General features: G+C 35.8%; 1 protein-coding gene across 1 annotated transcript in view; it reads right to left on the minus strand.

Moving 5' to 3' along the window:
* The window catches only part of DDX10 (DEAD-box helicase 10), a 281,378-nt gene that overhangs the window by 105,484 nt on the left and 157,904 nt on the right, over positions 1-17,990 (minus strand). The window contains exons 14-16 of the mRNA XM_065881843.1: positions 14,583-14,702; positions 11,575-11,736; positions 854-910 (exon numbers count right to left, since the gene is read on the minus strand). Coding sequence (XP_065737915.1) covers positions 854-910; positions 11,575-11,736; positions 14,583-14,702 — 339 coding nt within the window. The remainder of the gene's footprint in view (positions 1-853; positions 911-11,574; positions 11,737-14,582; positions 14,703-17,990) is intronic.

Consider the following 17,990-nt stretch of genomic DNA (forward strand, 5'->3'; position numbering starts at 1 on the left):
AAATATAAGCAGTCTTTTCCTCTTACACTGAAGAGTAATTGCTTCCCACTTCACAACTATAGCATGAGTTATCATCTCTGACTTGCTCTCTAAGTGCTATGGTCAGCATGGAAAAAAATGACAAAGAACATTACGGCTTTACTCAAGGGAGTCGGATCTTTGCTAACTGCTAAGAAGAAATGATGGCTAGTCAGGCATAGCACAATGAGATATAGCATGAGAAATGACATACATTTCTGTGCCCTGGTTTTAGGAAATCATTTCTACTAAATGTCCTCAGAATGCAGAAGCTGAACTTCCTTGGTATCAAACACACCAGATAAAAATTTTAGCTGCACATGGATGATGGTGTTTACAATTGTACATATACTTGAAAGAAACTGTACATATACACTTGCTGAAAATTTTTGTTTACAGAATACAGTGAAGGTGGGAGATACAGAGTGCTTTCCCCTAAGTTCTAGGAGTTGAAGCAACCAATACTTTCAGGGTTATCTATTAGCAAGTTGGGTTCACACAGGCTGTCTCTCTAGTCTGAAGATGACAGAATAAAGTCCTATCAGGCCTGGCCCACAGAGTCAACCAACTCCTACACTTAATACAAAACATAATGGAAAAAGATGGTGAGGGTAGGAGGGCAAAGCCCAACAAACAAATTATCTTATGTATTTTTCATCCTGCACCACAGAGGAAACAAATGAATGTGAGAAAGCAAATGATACACATACACGGACTTAAATCCAATTCAAATGACATGATGTATAAATAAATATAAATTGCATCTGGAAAAGAAGAGTATTTAAATTCCATTCAATGTTACAAACATTCTTCTCATTAAAATATAAACCCTTACCTTTGGTTGTTTCTTACTGGCTTCTCTTCTGGCTTCCCTTTCTTTCAGTCTTTTCTCCTACAGGAAGAGGGGGAAAATTAATAAGTTTTCATAATCATTAAGTATGTGTCAAACAGATCTGGAATCAAATTACAGTTAGACCATTTACTAGCTGTGCAGTTTTGGGCAACTTATTCGCTACCTCTCATTTTCTCATCTAAACATGGAGATAACAGGAACACACATTTCATAAAATTGGTATAAGAACTATATAAAACAACATAAATGCTTATTAGCACAATGTCTGAAATATGACTGGTTCACAGTGTTGGCTATTAAAGTAAAAAGGAAGAAATGCAGTAATGATTATTTCCCTTTTCCTCTAAAAGCAGAATTTATAAAGGATATGAAATCCTCATCCTTGGGGTTCTTAGAAAAGTGGCAATATTTTTCTCAAAACAAAAACAATGGAAGATTATTCTTATAAGCACCTTATTTTACTGAATTGTTTTATAATTTCCCCATTAGTTTTCCAATGATCATAAAACAGGCAGAAAATGCAGCACTAATGTTTTCAAAATAAGAAAAATAAATATGTATATTAATAAAATTCAAAACAACAAAATGAAGCTAAAGTTGAAAAAACTTTTGTTTTAAATAAAACACCTCTTTTCCTCTTCAAAAAATAAAGTGGTAAAACAATACAGAAGCTAGTCTCAATCCAGAATTCATAGCTAACTATTTTAAATTTAATGAACTACTAGATCAATGTAAAAAGTGAATAAACAGCAAATAATTCTTTCATGAAACTGCGACCATGATTCACTCTTACATTAAATATCCACTAACATGAGAATTAACAATTTTTTCAGTCTGGACAATCTATCATTATCACTATGCTTCATACACAGCTTTCTCCAGATTGAAGAACCAATTCTAATACATACTCTAGAGACAGACCTGAGGCTGCTCTGTTGCTCACAGCTCTGAGAAGGGCAAGAAACTGCTACAATCCACACTATACACCCTATCTAGGTTTACAGACTTCTTTTTAATAAAGTGAGAACATAAATGTTAAAAGTTTCAAAGGGGCTTAAGTACTAATTAATGCAAAGAGGAGGGGAGTCCAGAGAACTTATAGATTCAGTTTTTATAGCTTCAGATTGCACAGCAGGAAAGCTAAATTCTAAATGAAACTAACAAAAACTCAAATTCAGATGGCAACTGTTCACGTGTCATACCCCTGAATAATGCATAATGTTAAATTATTCTTTTCTGTGATTATTATTCTTTTTCTACACTAGTTTTGGAGAAAATGGATTACTTTGACTTCCAAATAAAACATACAACTAAAAGAGCATGTAAAACTTAAACAATGTGCAATTATACAGAGAAACATTCTAAAGATTATTTGGAAGTTCCAGGATCAAGGTCAGGAGAAAAGGAAAGATGAAGAAATCAAAATTAAGAACCTGTTGTCAAACACATTCTTTTTATTGTCAAAGAGCTTAGTAAGTGAGAGACTGATCTCAAACATGGGTCTCTGTATGCCAAGTCTAGTGCCTTTTTTGGATACATTATAAAAAAAATTAAAAGTCAGGATTTGGAGAATTTAACAGGTGTGACTTTAATAACAGAAAAAAATAAACTTACTATTATTTTACCAAGCAGCCAATGAATGCAATAGTTATTAAGATACTATACATGAATTGGTTCTCTAATGAGCTTATGAGAGTTGTTCTGCCACTAAAGTGAAATAATTTCAGTGTGTCCTCATTTGTGGGAGGGGGAAAAAGTTAATGGATGGCAGTTTGTAAACATCTGCACCCAAATTTTTCACAAAAGTTGGTACCAATTACTGATTCTCTATGAGTATTAGCAGACTACAAAATAAATGAAAGTAGCAAAATAATATTAAAGAAAAAAATTTTAAACCACTGACCATAATTATGCTTAGCTTGAGAGGTGGCTTTAGTTTGTGGATGGATGTATTTGTAATTTTCTCTCTCTTCTCTCTTTCACACATACACAATTTAGTTTCATTTTCCACACAAAGTTTTCATGTATGGAAAGTAAAATTAAGCAGACAGTATTTTATGTTAGTCTACAAAGATCACAGTAACTTTTTTTTTTTTTTTTTTTTCGGTACACAGGCCTCTCACTGCTGTGGCCTCTCCCGTTGCGGAGCACAGGCTCCAGACGCGCAGGCCCAGCGGCCACGGCTCACGGGTCCAGCCGCTCCACGGCATGTGGGATCCTCCCGGACCGGGGCACGAACTCGTGTCCCCTGCATCGGCAGGCGGACTCTCAACCACTGCGCCACCAGGGAAGCCCCACAGTAACTGTTGAGTGTTGCACTGCTTAAACTAATTTTAAAACTACAGCTACATAAAATGTCAAATAACTAGAGAGTGATAAAACTTTACTTTTATACATATGTATCTGTTCATTAGCACATTACTGCTATCGTTATTTTCTTACTAACAGTAGAAGCACTGAATTATTAAGGATCAGCAGTGTGCTAAGCATTTTACATATATTTTTAATTCTATGTAACAAAACTTTTGAGGTATTATCATTCCCATCTTATAGATGAAAAAGTTGAAGATCAAAGTGATGAAGTAACTTTCCTGATGTCACACAGCCAGTGTGATACAGCTGAGACTAAAATTGGGTCTATGGAGTCAACACCACATGGAGTCAACTCCCTCAACTCCAGCACACGTCTACACCTCTTCTCTCCTCCATGAGAAAGTTTACGCAGCTTTGTTAGATGAACAGTTTTTTTGTTTGTTTGTTTGTTTTTGCGGTACGTGGGTCTCTCACTGTTGTGGCCTCTCCCGTTGCAGAGCACAGGCTCCTGACGCGCAGGCTCAGGGGCCATGGCTCACGGGCCTAGCCGCTCCGCGGCATGTGGGATCTTCCCAGAGCGGGGCACGAACCCGTGTCCCCTGCACTGGCAGGCGGACTCTCAACCACTGCGCCACCAGGGAAGCCCAGATGAACAGTTTTTATCTTAACAACATGTTTCAGCCAAATGTTGCATTTCCTTTTATTATTAATAATGGTCGGTTACCGTATGGGTCTTTCATCCTGAGAGCATTTTTTTCCCGAGAGCATTTTATGTACACTATTTAATTAATTTTTGCCTGTTTCCTGTCCAGAACAAACAGATAATGAACCACATTTAACAGTCACACAAATTGTTGTTGTATTTATTCAGTAACTGGCCTTCTCCCAACACAACAGAGCATCTGAAAATGGCACTTCAAAGTTCCAAAGAATAACCTCAATATGTTCACATCAGACAAACTCTCTCTAAACAAGTAAACGCAATCTCTCTTTTGGGGCTTTTCATCTAGCCACTTTAATCAGAGCAGAAAAAAAATATTAACAAATTTCTACTACTATTGAACACCAGTATTGACTCATTACAGTCAATGAAGAATATTTTAAACTTCAAAATTTAAATTGGCTATCAGAGTTCACATGCGCATGCAAGTAGAATAATTTTTCCTTTTAAGATTTCTGCCACAAGTCTTAGGTGGATGAGGGATATTCAAAACCTGTAAAATGTGAAATGAACATGACCAGGACATGAAAATGAAGTATAATAAAAAGAACAAACTTTCAATATTGGGTGAAACAAAAAGAAAATTAGAAAACTTCTCTTTCTTATCTTAAAAAGCTATATTAGCACTCTATCTGAAAAGAGGAAAGAGTGAACATTAGTCTTTAAACAGAGGAGAACAGGAAATAGAATTATGGTAATCCAAAATTTGGGAAACGGATATAGGGAAGAAAGTACAATTTCTTCTTTTGCTAAGGCAGGAAAAGGGTTCTTTTCTTAAAAGAAGAGTATGTGAATCATAAATGCGATGTAAAAATAAAACGTTGAATTACAATGACTAGGGGAAAAATATAATTGAATCTTATTAGATTCCATAACCGAGGTTCCTCACCGCCCCCACACACACTTAATTTTAGGTGGTTTAAATGCTTTAAATCCTTTCTTTTCCTATTTCATTTTTTAGGATTGGTACCAAAAGGTATTTTATGCCAACAAAAAGATGGCACAATTTTATGTTTAGTTCTGCCATGCTACAAATGATTAAGTATAAGAAGATCATGAAATTCAATAATAAAAATCAAATTCAAAAGAAAACAGAAAAATTACATTTCAATGTACAAAATACTCCTTTATAGATGTTACTATATGTCTTTTGGCTTCTCACACACTATAGGTCCTTAGCTTCCAGAAAAGAAAGTACCATGAAATATGAATTTCAACATCAGTCAGGACTACGTATTTAAACCATTTTCATTCCATGGTGCTTGGAAATCTGTAGATTTAGAAATCAATATTTTTCAGGAGCTGGTGGAAGCATATAACCTATCTGAATGAGTCTCAGGCAACTGTGTCAGTTTGGTAAGGAATGGAGTTCCCAGCTGTCACATAAAGAAGTAGGGGACATCAATCCTCATTTCAGTATTACAGGAACCTCTTTTTCAGGGAAGAAAACTGGCTCAACAAAAGTGAGTAAAAGAATGATTACAAGGATTTTTGGCCCTGAAGATACCCCCTGCCCTCCAAGAACAAAATCCCAGTAAGCCTAAATCCCTCCTGGGAATGAAGAACACAACAAGGTTCTCTGATCTGTTACCTGTTCTACAGAGTTTCATCTGAACAACATAAAAAATTGGGCTTCCATATATAAATCTATAACAACTACAGTAAGGATATGAAGACAGGGAGAAAAACAAATTTACACAGAAACACCGATTCACTAATCAATTCCTTCAAACATTTGCTGAGCTACTATGTTCCAGGTCCCGTGGTGGGGTTTGGGTATATAGGGATGGGCAAAACAGACACAGCCTAGCTTCCCCTCATCTTTGTAGTCTATGACCTAATCTTGTCAGATCCCTGAATTCCATCAGCATCAAACTCTGCCCCTGCTCCTCAACCTCTCCAGCTACTGACCATCAATCTAACCACCACCCCACCTCTCAAACAACATATGGTGTTTTTTTTTAAAAAAAATCCACAAAACAAAGAACTTAACAATAAAAATAGAAATAATAAACAGGTCAAAGACTTGCCACAAAGTAGATAAGACCTATATAATCTTGAGTATTTATCTCATTTGGATGCTGGATATGAAAAAAGGCCCAAATACTCAGATGTTGGACTGACTATCACAAGATGATATAAGCTCATGAGAATAAGAAGAGAAACCTCCCAGGTAGACATCTCTGAATTATAGGCAAAGGTTCTATAGTAATAGGCTGGTTCCTTTTTTATAATAAATCCGGTTGTGATGGTAGTAGGAAGGGGACAGGTAGTAGGACGGTTGTACAAGATGAGAATCTCCTTTCCTGCCTTATAAATAAGCTTTATTCATAAAGTGAATTTTAGAATTAAGTATGGGATACATGTCCCCCCATGATGACATTTCTGACAGTAAAATTTCATAAGCTCGTATGAGCTAGACCAGTCTCTGACAATGCCTTAGACGCTTAAATGGCCATACCTACTTAAAAATGGATTATGGTACTAGTAACTATATAGCTATGCAACGAACATTCAGGGAAAGGCAATGTTAGTATGTGGTCCTAAACTAAACTACTAACCACAGTGCTTATTTTATTCTAAATTTATTTGAGACCAATGACTTTGCTCTGGAAACATGAACAATTTCTATTATGTGTCATTCCTTCTTCAAAATTCTCATCTCCAGCTGTCATCCTCTACCTTTTGATTCATTGCTTCAGAGTTATCCTGTTGTAAGAGAATGGCTATTGGTATGAGATAGGTAGCAGCTACATAGTTAAAAACAGTGTGTAGAGAAACAAAGACCTTGGTAAGAGTCCCAGGGCTACTATTTGTAAGCTTTTATAAGCTGTGGGGCCTTGGATAAATTACTTGACCCTTTTAAGTCTTAGTTTTATCATCAGTAAAATGAGGTTAACCCACTTATATCAGAAGTTAATTGTTAGCATATAATACGACACATAAAAAATGCTTAGTGCAGGGCCCAGTTAACTAACTGCTACTTGTTATTGTCCTTCTTAATGTTCTTGTTATTATTATTCCTAGCATGCCTGATTACAGCTTCCCTCCTTCTTGATTATCATAATAAATTTATGTTTAAGATACCTGGATTCCATGCCAACTCAATTCTGTGTAAACAACAAAACAAAACAGATTTTCTAAAAAGTCCCTTTAATTCTTTCTTAACGTTCTAATAATATTCATGCTAGTAGTTAAGTAGAACCCAGAGCAACTTTGCAAACAGTCCAGAGACACATTACGACATGACACCTAAATATACAACCCAAAATGGATAAAGCACTCAAAGCAAATTTCAAAGAAATGAAAGAGAATCTCATAATGAATTGCTTCTCTCCACTCTCAGCTGTTAAAGCAGATATTATCACACTAAACACAAGCTATCTTTCAGAGCTAAGATGATGACATACACCACAAAGCAGATTTTCATTCCATTTAAGTAAAAACCTTTCAATGATATGATCCATGGCCCATCTTTCACAGTTCTGACTGAATTATCAGAAAACAGTTTCTTAAAAAAAAAAAGAAAGAAAAGAAAGAAAACACAGTTTCTGTGCAAAAGCAGCACTTTCGCCTTTACAACTTAGTAATTTACTAATGGCTTTATATGTAAAAATATAGCTTTTGCTACAATTTTACTTCTGATAAATAGTTTCAAGAGGTTTAGCAAAGAAAACAGTAACAAGGCCTAATTAAGTATAGTTACTTATAAATTGCCAGGGAAAGAGAAAGACCAGAATGGTCTCAGAAGAAAATGATACTTAATGACTACAATGAAGACTCATGAAGAGAAACAAAGCTATGGACTGGGTGATCCAAAGCAGTTATGCAAGGGCTCCTGAAGTCCCCAGAGCAAGTGGCTAAGTTCCAGCAAGCGGGCAGCTGAGTTCCACTCCCAGTGATGCCATAAACTGTACTGCCTTTATTTTTTCTTTTGCTTTTTTTTTGGCTATAAACTAGTTAAAATTCTATAGTTCATTTTCTAAATCTTTAGGACAAAGATATTTACTTGAGTCACAGTAGAAATTACACAGATTTCAGAATTTGGTAGGTGAAAAATGAGTCAAGGACAGGTGTTATAGCATGGAGGAAAAACAGGTGGGAATAAATGAATAGCTGAGACCTACAATACAAAGACTGAGTGCATATTAGAAGCTATGGTGTGAGGCTGTTAATTTTAAACACCAAGAACAAACAACCACTTTCAAACAGAATCATTAAGACTAATGATTATATATATTCACTTATATATAACTTATATATTAACTATCTTATCCTCTTAAACCAAAAATATAATCATGAAATACAATTATTTTAAACATGCCGAAAGATTTCTAAGCTCATAAAAGCTTCTAAAAGTGATACATATTTTAAAAATATATAATATGTGTCATAATATGTATCAAATACAGAATTATGTTATAGATTTTATGGAGTTTTCTTTTCATATGTAAAAGTCTTTCAGGCACATTCCTCATTCATAATTTTGTGTTAAGAAAAAAATATGATTTCAAAACCAATAATGTGTTCAGGTAATGCAATTAAAATAAAATAAACTGTGCAGGATTAAGAATATATTTACTTTTTAAGGTAAAATTTTAGTAACCATTGGAAAAATAAGTGAACAAGAAGGAAGCCTTATCATCAAGCACGGAACCCGACGGGTCAGCAGGGAAAAATGACAAATTAAAATTCCATTTTTCAGACAGGAAAGGATCATTTTATTCTCACATCTTACTTATACACACAGAGCCAGAGGATCTCTCTGATCACTTGGTATTAACCCCCATTCTCACTCCCTCATTTTTCAGTATAGGGAAGTGCAATCCAAACTGGTGACTGGTGATCCCCAAATGGACTAGGTAATGCTAGACTCAGGACTCAAATGCAAGTATCCCAACTTGTTATAGCACAACACTCTTTCCACCAAACATTATGCCAAATGTTAAAACTTGCCATTTAAAAAAAGATATTCCATATGCCTTCTGGGTAGAAATCCGGTCCATTGCAGCTTGGTAAATAACTGATTTGAGCACCTGTATTGTATCTTATGTATGCTATTGTAATAAACATACTAAGTGCTCACAAACATGAAATATTCACTAATTTAATAAACAAATACTTATATGTGTTTAAATAATAACTTTACAGATGAAAATACCAAGAAACGAATCATATTTGTGCCAGGTAGCATTTACATTAAAGGTGAATAGAGAGAAGACTATTTTGGTTACTTCTTTGTGCTCTTTTTAGTCTACATAATATTTGCAACCTCCAATATAGAAAGTATGCCATGGGCCACCTTGTGCAGTATATACTTATTTTATATAAAACAACAAGCTTTGACTTGTTTTAAAAAGACCTTATACCTATTTTAGTTATACAGAACTGGTTCAAAACCAGTAGCATGGAAAGTTCTTGCGATTTCTTTCACAATTGTGTCAGCCCCGAACTGCTCTGTTCAACCTTGCTGTGAGACAATCAAAGTGATAGTTTTAAAATCATATGCTATGTTTTAACAATGGTACAAAGAAAATGATTTACATAAAATCTCAAAAATAAGTGAAAATGAAATAGTATAGAACAATCTACAGTATACTACCTTCCATGTGACAAAAGGAGAAAGCAAGAATATGTATTTCTATTTACTAGTCTTTGCATAAAGAAACTATAAGGATACATTAATAATTAATAAAAAGTTACCTCTGGGGTGGAGGGATGAATAAAAATGACAGGTATGGGCAGAAGCAAGACTTCTGAATGTTAACTTTTTTATCTCTCTTGATTTTGGAAAAATGTAAAGATATTATTCATTTCAAAAATTTTAATGTAAAAAAATTGGGGCACAAAAAGCTTCTGTGCAGTGACAGAATGTCCATAGTTAACTATGATTTAACTATAATAATCTTCCTGAGGATAGAGGAACCCATGTATTTTAAAGATTCCATCTTCACTGCCTAAGGCAGAGCCTAGCACACAAACACTGTGTATCAAATATACAACAGTCAATTTGAAATTAAGTTCCTAAATTTTTCAGAAACAATATTCTACAACCTGGATACAGTAGTACCTTCCACACATTGGGAAAAGGGGTGAAAGGGAAGATAAGAAAGGGGAAGCAGGTTGGGGGGGGATGGGGGGCTTTATTTTATGTAAATTTTCCATATTTCTTTTACTGCTGGCTACAATTTAAAGGTAAAATGTTCTTATGTTGGATACATACTCTAAGAAGACTATAAGCAGAAACATGGCAAGCTGCTGACACTTAAAAATAATTTTAGTAACAAATTATTAACACCAAATTTCCATTTAAAGTACTGTACTAAAAGCAGCAATACAGGAAATGTTTAGTTCTCTCAATAACATAAATATCCCAAAACTGTAACCAGTATATTTCATGTTCATTTGTTCTCCATATTTCTGGAACATTTTTCCCACCATTCGTTTCCATCCTTGAAAGTTATCTTCAATATCTACGTTTTCTTATTTATTAAATGCTACTGGGAAGCTGTATCATATCTTAAAGAAATGAGAATTGCTGCTCTATTAAAAAAAAAAGTTTACTGGGTTATTAAATAGTAATAAGGTCAAACAGGAGTCAAAAACTATGAGAACCCTCCTCAGGATATGGTTAATAATGTTCACATCCAAAGGCTTAAAATTTTTTTGGTACAGAACCTAATATTGGGATGGCCAAAAAGTTTGCTCTGGTCCTTCTGTAACATCTTATGGAAAAACTGGAACGAACTTTTTGGCCAGCCCAACATTATAGCAGTGATTCTTGCATATGATACTGTGTTACCCTGAGATCATTCATTGTCTCAAGGGCATGCTGCAGAAACTTCTTAAAAAATGTAAATCTGTTTTAGTTCATTAACTGATTCATTTATCTAGTGAAACGTCCACTTTTATGTAGTGTGAAAGGACAGTAATATCATGAGTGACCAGAATGGAGTAACCCTTTCTGTTTCAATGACAACTGAAAACTGCCAAGTTTAAGGTCAATGCCTTAAAGGGCATATGCCTAAGTAGAAGCACTCCCTCTCACAAGGTTTCCTTATTTTTTTTCTTAATGTAGTAAATTTAATCTAATATTTATTACCAAGTAATTGCTTATGGAAAGAAATTTAACTATTAAGTTGAAACTGGAAACAACACTAATGTTGCTCAAATGGGTGAAACGTGAAACAAACTGTGCTTCATCCACACCACGGAACACTACTCAGTAACAGAAAGAATGGGGTGTTGAGTGAAAAAAACCAATCTTAAAAGGCTACATACTACACAGTTTCATTTATATAACATTCCTGAAATGACAAAGTTATAGAAATGGAGCACACAGGATCTGTCTCTATTACTTCTAACTACTACATGTGCAACTACAATTATCTCCAAATTAAAACTTTATTTGAAAAAAAAATCACTATAATTTGGGTCACCTCAACCAAAAGCAGATTTAGGTGACATTCTCAGAAACTAGTTAATATACAAAGACTCCACGAGCAGAAGGGAAAAGAAGGACTAGAGAAAACAACAAAATAGCTACAGAAAAATAAGGTTAAAGGAAACAATAAAGTAACTTAGTTACTAAAGAATATCTAATGAACATGTACATATATTTAGGACATATTAAATTTCACTCAGTATTAATTCAAGATGGAAAGCTTACCCGATGCTTTGCCTTAATTTTCTTCCTATATTCTTCTTTGTCAAATTTGTCCTCTTCTTGAAGCCTTTCCTTTGCTTTATCTAAGTTGATACCACCAGCATTGTCCTCTTCCTCAGTATCCTTGGAGACAGACTTCTGCACTTGTGGCCACTGCTGAACCAACTGCAGAGAGGAAAAAGGTGAGTATGGGGTAGGAGACAAGGAATAGTAACAGAACACCACTTTCCTTTGTATAATGATACATACTTTCTGCCTTACAACCTACATTTCTTAAACTTTCTAACAAGCTTTATAATAAAAGTGAGCAAGTCACAGAAAAGACTTTCCCAGTCAGGATAAAGTAATGCTTCCGTAACTCATGAGAGCAGGATTAAAGGAAATTTTCATTAAATAATTTGGAGGACAAGGTAGTTACTTCAACATCATTTCAGTGTTCTTAGTATGCTATACTCCACCAACTCAGCTCCAAATGACCCACACAGGGCGGTGGCCAGGCTGGCCACAGTGCATCCCCGCCACTGCCATGGCACCTTGGTGTACCTCCTGTAACACCTCTCTCACCACACTGGGTTGTTTTACTTTCCTGTAAATTAATCACTAATCTCCTTGAGGGCAGCCATATGCCTTATTCATGTGTCCTCAGAACCCAACACATTATCTGGCACACATGAGATGCTCAAAATTGATTGAGGAATCACATATCAGCTGATACCGCACATACAAACTGAAATAACTTAAGTGTAAAGGAGAAAGTTAGTTTGGGTTTCACAAGCCTGCTCAGATCTACATAATTTTACACAAACTTTTTATGTTAGGAACAAGGTGACAAAGAAGTCAGAGCACTGATCCGGGAGTCAGGAGACCTGTCTGAATGTCCTGGCTTTTTCACTAGCCCAGTGCATAATCCTGAATGAATTACTTAATCTCTGGACATCTGTGTCATTACCTGAAAAATAAGGGCTGTTTGACTTAATAATCTTCCCGGCCTAACACAGTAAAATTCTAGACAGTTTCGACAAAAACAATTTTCTTATTTTGCCTAATAACTGGTTGCCAGGAGGACTTAAGCAGCTGCCACAGTTTCTGAAAGACCGCTAATTAAACGGCAGGCAAATGGAAGTTGCAGGCACACACATCACAGGTATTAGTGCCTCCTCTCACTCCTGTCACCACCACATTCTTCAAGATGAGATTCCGACAGAGTTGCACCTTGAAGCAATGAACAAGGGTCACAAATGCGTGAGTAGCCATGCTAGCAGTCACTGGCACTGAGGAAGCAGTGAAAGGGATGAGCTGTGACAGTAAGAACACCATCCACTGCTCTGACTCTTCACTCCTTTTTCTAGCAGAGTGAAAAACATTCATCCCTCTGTGGGTTGAACAAATGGTAGCATTTCTTTCAGAGTTTTAGATCAGAAGTTTCAGTGCAGCGGCTCCCAGCCACACAGAGCTCCTATCAGCAATAAGTTTACACTGAAACATTTTACAGTTAAGGATTTACACTCAACTTGAAGCTAATGGGTATAATATGTACAGTTAAATTTAGTAGCACAGTAAGGAACCTCATTATGCTAACAGCACTAATCTTTTACAGTGAGCATCGATGTAATACTACAACTAACTATTTTCTGGTCTAGCCTGTTTCTCAGGTGCTGACTGAACTCTTCTCAGTAATTTCACAAAGATTCATATTTTCCAACTATATAGGCTTCCTCTGCAACTTCAACATGCTGAATTACATTCTATTTTGTTAGTTTTCGTATGGTTTATACACCATTTTACTCCGTATTACTAGTGCAAATTTGGGCTACTAAAACAAAGCCCTCTTCCCTGAAGTAACATGCAAATCTTTGTTAACTTCAGAATTAAAAGGAAACACACTCCACTGAATATAGACTGTGCAGGAAGCATTTTTATTAATAATGATGAAACATCTGATGTGATACATTATAGTCAGTATAAAAAGCTCTGTTATTTTACTGGGGTATTAGAACAGACTTTTTCTGAGGGTTTACTATTTGTTAGGCACTATTCTAAGTGCAGAGGACAGAGTAGTAAACATAGCCAACAAATACCTTCCCTCATGTAGCTTTTCTCAACCCAGTGAAATAGAAATACCTTCCCTCATCCCACTGGAATGGAAGAAATGGACAACCACCAAATAAATACAGAATGTAAAGTCTCATAATAAGTGCTATGAAGAAAAACTAAACATAGGGCAAGGGAAATGAGATCATGGTGGGTATGGGGTGTTGAGTGCTATATCAGAATGAACAGGGAAACCCGTAGGTTGGTGAGAGTGAAACAGAGACAATATTCAGAAGATCCTGCCATAACCACTGACTCTAGCCATCACTCCTTAGGTGAGTCACTTGACATTCCAGATATATTTCCTCTTTAAAAAATGAAGATATTATTATCTAATAGAGTGATCTTTCATGAGCAATCTGTGAGTGGTAACCCCTTTCCTACTCTATTGGGATGTATTTACACTAAGACCAGATAATGGTGAAATGAAAACCAGGCACCTATATGTCCGAGGTTATTTTAAAGCAGGGAATTCCTTCCCACAGCAGGCCAGTAAGTAAAAAACATGCCAATATGGCATCTAAAATTGAGGAACCACAGAGCAGAGGCTTTCCAGAGTCAAGCAAAAGAAGCTGTGGCCAGTACTTGTATTATTATCCTTGAGCATGTTCCCATAGAGCATGTTAACAGATGGACCCCATGACATGAAAGTCTTATCTATAAAAACAGGATTTGGAAAGTCCAAAACCAACTCTGTTGTTATTACCAGAAAGTATCCCAGCTTACTGTCAGAAAGTCATTCTTGCCTACAGATGCAGAGCTGACCAATTACCTACAGTAACAATGAAAGGAATTGCCCGAGTGCTTTAGAGAAACATTATTTTTCTTATTAAAGAATGGCAAGTCAACAGGAGAGTCAAACTCTTTCTAATACTTGGAATGGAATGTACCTCAGAAATGAAACATTTACAGAATCTTACCTCTCCTTCATCAGTAAATGTTATTTTCTTATTTACTTTAAAATTTCTCTTCATTACTTTTTTTGCTTCTGCAACCTTGGTCACTTTTTTCTCCACACTGCATTTAGAAGGTTCTTTCTTCTGTGTGAGAATATACAAAAAAACACAGATGATTAGGTAAATGGCTGTTTTATATTAACAGTTTAACACTGGCAATACACTTTCCAAAACTGAGTGTGTTTATTGCTCCTTGGCTAATGAGAAGCACCAAAACTGCTGTCCAGAAATAAAATTATTAGACTTATTAACTAATGACCCCCCCAATGCTAAAGGGGTTTAAGTTTGAATGTGAATGTGAGACGTAAATAACCTTAAATTTCTTCTGTTACTAAAACTGTGCTATCCCGATAATGTTAAAGCATCAGAAACTACATAATAATGTGATAAATGGACATGTAAGATAAAGCAAGCTATCGTCCAGCTAAAAACAGCACATTTTAAAAATAGCTCTAACTTCCAAGTACACACTTAAAATTTTAGACTAGGAAAATGTTTCCCTGGAAAGCAAAATGACTCCAATACACTGTTTGTGACTCAACAATCTTCCTCCCATTACAGTAATTCACTATATGAATACTGGAAAACATCCTATGATAACTAAGCTGTGTTCAAAGCTGAGATGGAGTAAGAGTTCTTGAACAGGAAGTTTGTCAACCAAAATAAGTTTCTCCCTGTAGTATACCTTGTGAACACAGGGCACTAATAAGACTTCCTTCCACCCAGTCATTCCTCCTATACCTCTTTTACCCTGCAAACACCACCAACACAACCACCAGGTTGGAGACTGTGTTACTGACTCCTACTGGATCTTCTTGGTTTTATGGCTAGGCTGATTCTTAACGATCCTGGGTTAGCTGATACTCTGTCACCAACCCTCAGCTTATGATAGAGAAAATGTTGATCAAACAGTGCAAATCTGAGAGAATCATCATGATGTAAAAATAATTAAACAGGAGTAAGTTATCACTTAAATAAAGCACAAAAAGTACTGAGGAGCAACAGGAGCAAACTTTCTGGGGGTGATGATAATGGTCTCCATCTCAATAGGAGTTTGAGTTACACAGGTGTATACACTTGTCAAAATTCATCAAATGTTACACTTAAAATTGGTGCATTTCATCGTATATAAATTTCTACCTCAAAGAAGAATCCTGTAAACAATACTGAACTTTAAGTTAATGCCAGGCAAGCTGAAGTATATGGAAGAAAGTGTAATGATGTTAACAACTTACTCAGAAATGCATTAAATAAAAAAAGGATAATGAATGAATGGACTGATGGGAAATTACATGGGAAAGGAAATATGACAAAAAGTTAATTATAGAATATGAGTGATGGATATTTTGGTATCCAAAGTACAGTTTTTCAACTTTTCTGTACGTTTGAAATTTACTGTTATAAAATACAAAAGCCCAGTCCTAGGAACAAGAGAAACAGTCAAAATAGCAAAGAGACCAAAAACTGTCAGAATAAAATAATAGTCAGTCAGAAGAATCAATCCTGCAGAGTGAAACCTTGGAGTGATGTGGGTCTACATCAAGAGCTTTAGGGAAATCCATGATACTACAGAAATTATGTAACAAAATTTGGGGGTATTTGCATCACTGCAGTTTTATGATTATCATGGTTTCTAAAAGGGCTTTGTGATCTCCCCCTCCTCCTCACAAAAAAAAGGTTAAATTGTTTGTTTGTTTTAGGGAAGCCACTGAAAGAAGGAACAGAAATGTCAACATGGGTGAGAAGACATGTTTATTATAATTTCCTAATAGGCTGTGGCTTTGCTCTGATACTCTAGAATTAATCCTCACTCATTCAAATATGCACTGTTACCAAAACACAAGATATCATAGTACATACTGCCCCAGCAGTGAAAGACCCTCAATGAACCTAACTCTAACAATGGGGGGAAAAAACATTAAACATTAATTATTTAATCACAGATGTAGTAAGTGCTCAGACAAAATACAGAGGATGAATAAATCTTTAATAGGGTGCCTGCCCTAGCTAGTCTAGGGTGAGGAGAGGAAGTCAAAGAAAACTTCCTTTTGAGGGACAGATGTTTGAATGGAGTAGCAAACGCCCAAACACTGCTGCATTACTGACACACTGGTGATGAACAAATAGCTTCTGTGTGTCCACTGATGGCGTATTTCACATATGGCTTATAAAAAAGTTTTAGTTCAATGTCATTCTTTTGAATATTAATTTTAGCAGGTAACACATGCTTATTTATTCTGTAAAGGATATTCAGTGCAAAAGCTGCATTTATGGGCTTCCCTGGTGGCGCAGTGGTTGAGAATCTGCCTACCAATGCAGGGGACACAGGTTCGAGCCCTGGTCTGGGAAGATCCCACATGCCGCGGAGCAGCTAGGCCCGTGAGCCACAACTACTAAGCCTGCGCATCTGGAGCCTGTGCTCCACAACAAGAGAAGCTGCAACAGTGAGAGGCCCGTGCACCGCGATGAAGAGTGGCCCCCACTTGCCGCAACTAGAGAAAGCCCTCGCACAGAAACGAAGACCCAACACAGCCAAAAATAAATAAATAAAAATAAAGAATTATTCTAAAAAAAAAGCTGCATTTATGTCCTCTTCGGCTATCTCAGTTTATGCCCCAAGAAGCAAGCACTGCTACTTTTTCTGTACCCTTCCAGAGACATTCTACCCACATTCAGGTACACATGAAGAGCAACAAGTTACTAAAAGAGCCCTCCCTGCAATGAACAGTCTTGTATTTACACCTTCATATACATGTGTATTTATCTATCTAGGATACATTTCTAAAACTTAAAGCACTTGGTCAAAGAGTATGTGTATTTAAATTTTGAAAGATATTTCCAGAGAAGTTATACAAATTTATAACCCAATCAAAAATCTGAGAGTAACTGCTTCTCCTTATCTATTCAAACAAAGTATTGGTTTGGCCAAAAAGTTCTGTAAGATCTTAGGGAAAAACCCAAACAAACTTTTTGGCCAACCCAATATAATATTAGGCTTTATGTTTACCAATCAACTAGGTGAAAAAATAGTATCTCAGGGAAGTTTTAATTTGCATTTGTATTTTAAACATAGCAGAACACCTCTGCAAAGGCATTTATTTTTCAGTGCACTGTATATATTCTTTGCCAGCATTTTTCATGAATTCCTGGAATTTCATTTATTAATTTGTGAAATTTCTTCATTAGTTAAAGATGCTTCAATATTTTCTCCCACTTCATCATTTATGTTTACACTTCTGCCATATAGGGTAATATTCTTTTGTTTTGCTTTGTTTTTGGCTTTTGCCAAGCATATATTTTTAATTTTTATAAAATTAATTTTTTTAAATAATAAAATTTTCTGGGTTTTCTAGGTTTGTGCCATACTTAATA

This window comes from Phocoena phocoena, chromosome 8 (assembly GCF_963924675.1).
Source record: "Phocoena phocoena chromosome 8, mPhoPho1.1, whole genome shotgun sequence".
Taxonomy (NCBI): domain Eukaryota; kingdom Metazoa; phylum Chordata; class Mammalia; order Artiodactyla; family Phocoenidae; genus Phocoena; species Phocoena phocoena.